Source organism: Calidris pugnax, unplaced genomic scaffold (assembly GCF_001431845.1).
Source record: "Calidris pugnax isolate Ruff unplaced genomic scaffold, ASM143184v1 scaffold405, whole genome shotgun sequence".
NCBI classification, from domain to species: Eukaryota; Metazoa; Chordata; class Aves; order Charadriiformes; family Scolopacidae; genus Calidris; species Calidris pugnax.
The window spans coordinates 154343-160022 of NW_015091114.1; the positions used below are offsets into that span (position 1 = coordinate 154343).

The window sequence follows — 5680 nt, forward strand, 5'->3', positions numbered from 1 at the left end:
GTTGAGGGTGGGGAGGTGGCACGGTGGTGTCACCAGCACCACCCCCTTGGTGACACGGCGATGTCCCCAAGGGGGTAAGTATGTCCCAAGAGCCATCTTGGTGGACCTGGAGCCGGGCACCATGGACTCCGTGCGCTCAGGACCCTTCGGGCAGATCTTCCGGCCGGACAACTTTGTTTTTGGTGAGTCTCCATGTCACCTGCTGGCCCATAGGGTCCCCTGTGTTCCCCCTACGTCCTCCTAGGTGACCCGGGGGTGCCCATCATGGCAGGGTGGCACTTCTCTTCCTGGTGGTGGCCCTTCAGTCACCATCGCCATGGGGTGGGAGGGGTTTGTGTGGTCCCCAGTGTCACCAGCATGGTGGCCCGTGGGGTCCCAGAGGGGGCTCATGAGTGCCCTTCCCTGTGGAGTGACATACCCCTCCTTGGTGGCCCTTGAGGTGCTTGTCACAGTTGAGTGGCAGGTCCCTATTGTCCCCTTCTTGGTGGCTGGGATCCTTCCCTATGTCCCCAGAGCTGGCCCTACTTTGGTTCTAGAAGGGGTTTTGGAGTCCCCAAAGGGGTCAGGGGTCCCCAAGTGGGGGGATGAGGGTCCTTTAAGAGGTGGGAGGAGAATGGTGGAGATCCATGAGGAACTTAAGGTACTCAGGTGTAGGCTAGGGGTCCCCAAGAAGGGTAACCGAAGGTCCCCAAGGGGCTTGGTGTCCCCAAGGAGTTAGAGGCTTTGAAGGGCCAGCTGGAGGTCCCCAAGGAGGGGGATGGTGGTCCTCAAGGAGCTCAGGTGTGGCCTGGAGTTACCCAGGGGTCAGACAGAGGTCCCTTGAGGTGCTCAGGGTGCCCCAAGGTGGCATGGAGATGGAGAAAACAGAGCGATGGAGGTCCCCAGGGTCCTCAAAAGTGGGCTGGGGATCTCAAAGGAAGATGATGGAGGTCCCCAGGGTCCCCACGCATCGGGTAGAGATACCCAACGAGGGCGAGGGATTGGGGGTGGGATGGATGTCCCCAAGGAGCTCAAGGGTGAGCTGGAGATAGGCAAGAAGAAAAATGGAGGTCCCCAAGGAGGGGATGGAAGTTCTCAAGGAGCATGAAGTCCCCAAGGGTGGACTAGAAGTCACCATGGAGGGTAACAGAGGTCCCTAAGGAGCTCAGGGGTGAGCTGGAGATGGGCAAGAACAGCAATGAAGGTCCCAAGGCTCTTGGTGTCCCCAAGGGTTTGCTAGATGTCTTCAAGGACAGTGACGGAGGTCCCCAAGGAGACTTGGGGTCCTCAAGGGTGGGCTGGAAGTCACCATGGAGGGTAACAGAGTTCCCCAAGGAGCTCAGGGTGCTCAGGGTTTGGATGGACATCCCCAAGGAAGTTGATGGAGGTCCCTAAGGAGCTCAAAGGTGAACTGAAGATGGGCAAGAAAAGCCATGAAGGTCCCCAATGCCTTTGGTGTCCCCAAGGGTTTGCTAGATGTCATCAGAGTCACTGATGGAGGTCCCCAAGGAGCATGAAGTCTCAACGCATGGGCTGGAGGTCCCCAAGGGTGGACTAGAAGTCACCATGGAGGGTAACAGAGATCCCCAAGGAGCTCAGGGTTGGGATGAACATTGCCAAGGAGGTTGATGGAGGTCACCAAGGGTGGGATGAAGGTCCCCAAGGTGTTCAGGGTTGGTTTGAAGGTCCCCAGAGGTGGGATGAAGGTCCCCAAGGTGTTCAAGGTTGGTTTGAAGGTCCCCAGGGGTGGGATGAAGGCCCCCAAGGTGTTCAAGGTTGGTTTGAAGGTCCCCAGAGGTGGGATGGAGGCCACCAGGTTACTCAAGGTTGCTCTGAAAGCCCCCAAAGACCCCAGTTTCCCCCAAGGAGCCCCTCTGTGACATCCCCACCGTGTCCCCACCCCAGGCCAGAGCGGCGCAGGCAACAACTGGGCCAAAGGTCACTACACGGAGGGGGCCGAACTGGTGGACTCGGTCCTGGACGTGGTGAGGAAGGAAGCGGAGAGCTGCGACTGTCTCCAGGGCTTCCAGTTGACCCACTCGCTGGGCGGTGGCACCGGTTCCGGGATGGGGACCCTCCTCATCTCCAAAATCCGTGAGGAATATCCCGACCGCATCATGAACACCTTCAGCGTCGTCCCGTCCCCCAAGGTGTCCGACACGGTGGTGGAACCCTACAACGCCACCCTCTCCGTCCACCAGCTGGTGGAGAACACGGACGAGACCTACTGCATCGACAACGAGGCCCTCTACGACATCTGCTTCCGCACCCTCAAGTTGACCACCCCCACCTACGGTGACCTCAACCACCTCGTCTCGGCCACCATGAGCGGCGTCACCACTTGCCTGCGTTTCCCGGGTCAACTCAACGCCGATCTCCGCAAGTTGGCCGTCAACATGGTGCCCTTCCCACGTCTCCACTTCTTCATGCCCGGCTTCGCCCCGCTGACGTCGCGCGGCAGCCAGCAGTACCGCGCCCTCACCGTCCCCGAGCTCACCCAGCAGGTCTTCGACGCCAAGAACATGATGGCCGCCTGCGACCCCCGGCACGGCCGTTACCTGACGGTGGCCGCCGTCTTCCGTGGCCGCATGTCCATGAAGGAAGTTGACGAGCAGATGCTCAACGTTCAGAACAAGAACAGCTCCTACTTCGTGGAGTGGATCCCCAACAACGTCAAGACGGCCGTTTGCGACATCCCACCGCGGGGCCTCAAGATGGCCGTCACCTTCATCGGCAACAGCACGGCCATCCAGGAGCTCTTCAAGAGGATCTCGGAGCAGTTCACCGCCATGTTCCGCCGCAAGGCCTTCCTCCACTGGTACACGGGCGAGGGCATGGACGAGATGGAGTTCACCGAGGCCGAGAGCAACATGAACGACCTCGTCTCCGAGTACCAGCAGTACCAGGACGCCACCGCTGAGGAGGAGGAGGACTTCGGTGAAGAAGCCGAAGAGGAGGCCTGAAGGTGAGGTCATCCTAGTTCTCCCCCTTCAGCGCCCCATCGTCATCATCCTCGGAGAGCCCTCGTCCTTTCAGCGTTGTCCTCGGAGAGCCCTTGTCCTTCACCGTTGTCCTCGGAGAGCCCTCGGCCTTCAGCAGCATCGTCCTTGTCCTTCATCATCGTCCTCAGCCTTCATCAGTGTCCTCGGAGAGCCCTTGATCTTCATCGTCAGCCTTCGGCAGTGTCCTCGAAGAGCTCTTGGTCTTCACTGTTCTCACCAGAAGATCCTCAAGTCTTCATCATCACCAGAAAGCTCTTGGTCTTCATCATGGTTGTCGTCAGAGCCCTCAGCCTTCGTCATCATCCTCAGCCTTCATCAGTGTCCTCGGAGAGCCCTTGATCTTCATCGTCAGCCTTCGGCAGTGTCCTCGAAGAGCTCTTGGTCTTCACTGTTGTCACCAGAAGATCCTCAAGTCTTCACTGTTGTCACCAGAAGATCCTCGGCCTTCATCATCACCAGAAAGCTCTTGGTCTTCATCATGGTTGTCGTCAGAGCCCTCAGCCTTCGTCATCATCCTCAGCCTTCATCAGTGTCCTCGGAGAGCCCTTGATCTTCATCGTCAGCCTTCGGCAGTGTCCTCGAAGAGCTCTTGGTCTTCACTGTTGTCACCAGAAGATCCTCAAGTCTTCACTGTTGTCACCAGAAGATCCTCGGCCTTCATCATCACCAGAAAGCTCTTGGTCTTCATCATGGTTGTCGTCAGAGCCCTCAGCCTTCGTCATCATCCTCAGCCTTCATCAGTGTCCTCGGAGAGTCTTTGGTCTTCACTGTTGTTACCAGAAAGCACTTGACCATCGTCGTTGGAGAGCCGTTGGCCTTCACTGTCACCAGAAAGCCCTCGGCCTTTGTCATTGTCACCAAAAAGCTCTTGGCCTTCACTGATGTCACCAGAAAACTCTTGACCTTCATCACAGTTGTCCTCGGAGCCCTCGGCCTTCACCGTTGTCACTGGAGAGCTCTTGGCCATCGTCATCCTCAGAGAGCCCAAAGCCTTTGTCATCCTTCTGGGAGAGTCCTTGGTCTTCACCGGTGTCATCGTCACCAGAGAGTCCTCGTCCTTCATCATGGTCACTCCAGTCCTTCCTCATCGTCACCAGAGAGTCTTCATCCTTCATCATGATCACTGAAGAGCCCTCGTCCTTCATCATCGTCACCGGAGCGTCCCCGTCCCTCACGATCATGTCCAGCACCAGAGTCCCCTGTCCCATCACTTGTCACCGACACCAGATGGCCCCGTGTCACCGCGGAGCCACCGGTGTCCCCCCCCCCCCCCCCCTCCCCCCCGGGGGTGACGTCACCACTAAATTATTGCAGCTCCAATTCGCCCCCGTTTCCACCCAAAACCACTCCAGCTGCAGGGGGGCTGGGGGTGGCCCTGTCCCCCGGTGTCCCCCGCTGGGGGCTCTCCTGTCCCCTCCGTGTCCCCTTCCCCCCCCCCCCGGCCCCCTCCCTGGTTTTTTCTTTTTTTCCCTTTTTTTGCTTTTTTTTTTTACTTCCCAGACTGACATGCTGTAAAATAAAATAAACAAGAATTTTGAAACCTATGTTGATCAACACTCGTGTGGTATGCAGAAAATATGTTGTGAAACAAGTGCTTTGAATTAGGACAAATGCAAAGGCTTAGGGCTGATTAATAGCTACTGCAGTCAAAGACTTCTGAGACCAGGTCCTTTCTGTCCCCTTGAGGGTCCCCCGGGGGGAAGGGGTGGCCCCGTGTCCTCACCAGGTGACACTGTCCTGTGTCCCTGTCCCCAGAAGGTCCCTTTTGTCCCCAAACCCCCCCCCCCGACCCGAGGGACTGTCCCTTGTGGACGCAGCAGATTTAATGATTTGGGGACAAAACGCGCACACGGGGGGACACGTCCCCCACCTTGGGGACACGCCAGGCCCCCAGGGGTGGTGGCACGTGGAGGAAGGTGGCACTTCTGGGGGGGTTGGTGGCACTTTTGGGGACAGAGGAGCACCACGGGACAGTGGCACCTTGGGGACACGGTGGCCGTTGTGGGGTGGTGGCACCGTGGGGACGCGGTGACACTGGGAGGTGGTGGCACTTTGGCAAGACGGGGGCTCCAGGGGGTGGTGGCACCGTGGGGACAGGGCTCCAGGGGGTGGTGGCACCATGGGGACAGGGTTCCAGGGGTTGGTGGCACCATAGGGACAGGGCTCCAGGGGGTTGGTGGCACCTTGGGGACAGGGTTCCAAGGGGTTGGTGGCACCATGGGGACAGGGCTCCAAGGGGTTGGTGGCACCATGGGGACGGGGCTCCAAGGGGTTGGTGGCAACGTGGGGACGGGGCTCCAAGGGGTTGGTGGCAACGTGGGGACAGGGCTCCAAGGGGTTGGTGGCAACGTGGGGACGGGGCTCCAAGGGGTTGGTGGCACCATGGGGACGGGGCTCCAGGGGGTGGGGGCACCTGTCAGGCAGGTGGAAGTGGAACTTGGGGGACACCCGTGGGGACGCGGTGTTGCTGGGAGGTGGTGGCGCTTTGGTGGGATGGGGGCTCCAGGGGTTGGTGGCACCATGGGGACAGGGCTCCAGGGGGTTGGTGGCACCGTGGGGACGGGGCTCCACGGGGGTGGCACTTTGGTGAGATGGGGGCTCCAGGGGTTGGTGGCACCATGGGGACAGGGCTCCAAGGGGTTGGTGGCACCATGGGGATGGGGCTCCAAGGGGTTGGGGGCACCGTGGGGCCGGGGCGC

At 59.6% G+C, this 5680-nt stretch overlaps 1 protein-coding gene across 2 annotated transcripts in view; it reads left to right on the top strand.

Moving 5' to 3' along the window:
* Window positions 1–3212, top strand: part of TUBB (tubulin, beta class I) — a 6393-nt gene extending 3181 nt beyond the window's left edge. The window contains exons 2-3 of one of the 2 annotated variants that reach the window (XM_014958245.1): window positions 80–182; window positions 1885–3212. In XM_014958245.1, coding sequence (XP_014813731.1) covers window positions 80–182; window positions 1885–2942 — 1161 coding nt within the window. In that variant the 3' untranslated portion in view covers window positions 2943–3212. Of the gene's footprint in view, window positions 1–36; window positions 183–1884 lie in introns of those variants that run through there. The other variant, XM_014958243.1, reaches the window with a different exon arrangement.
* Window positions 3213–5680: the final 2468 nt, after the last annotated feature.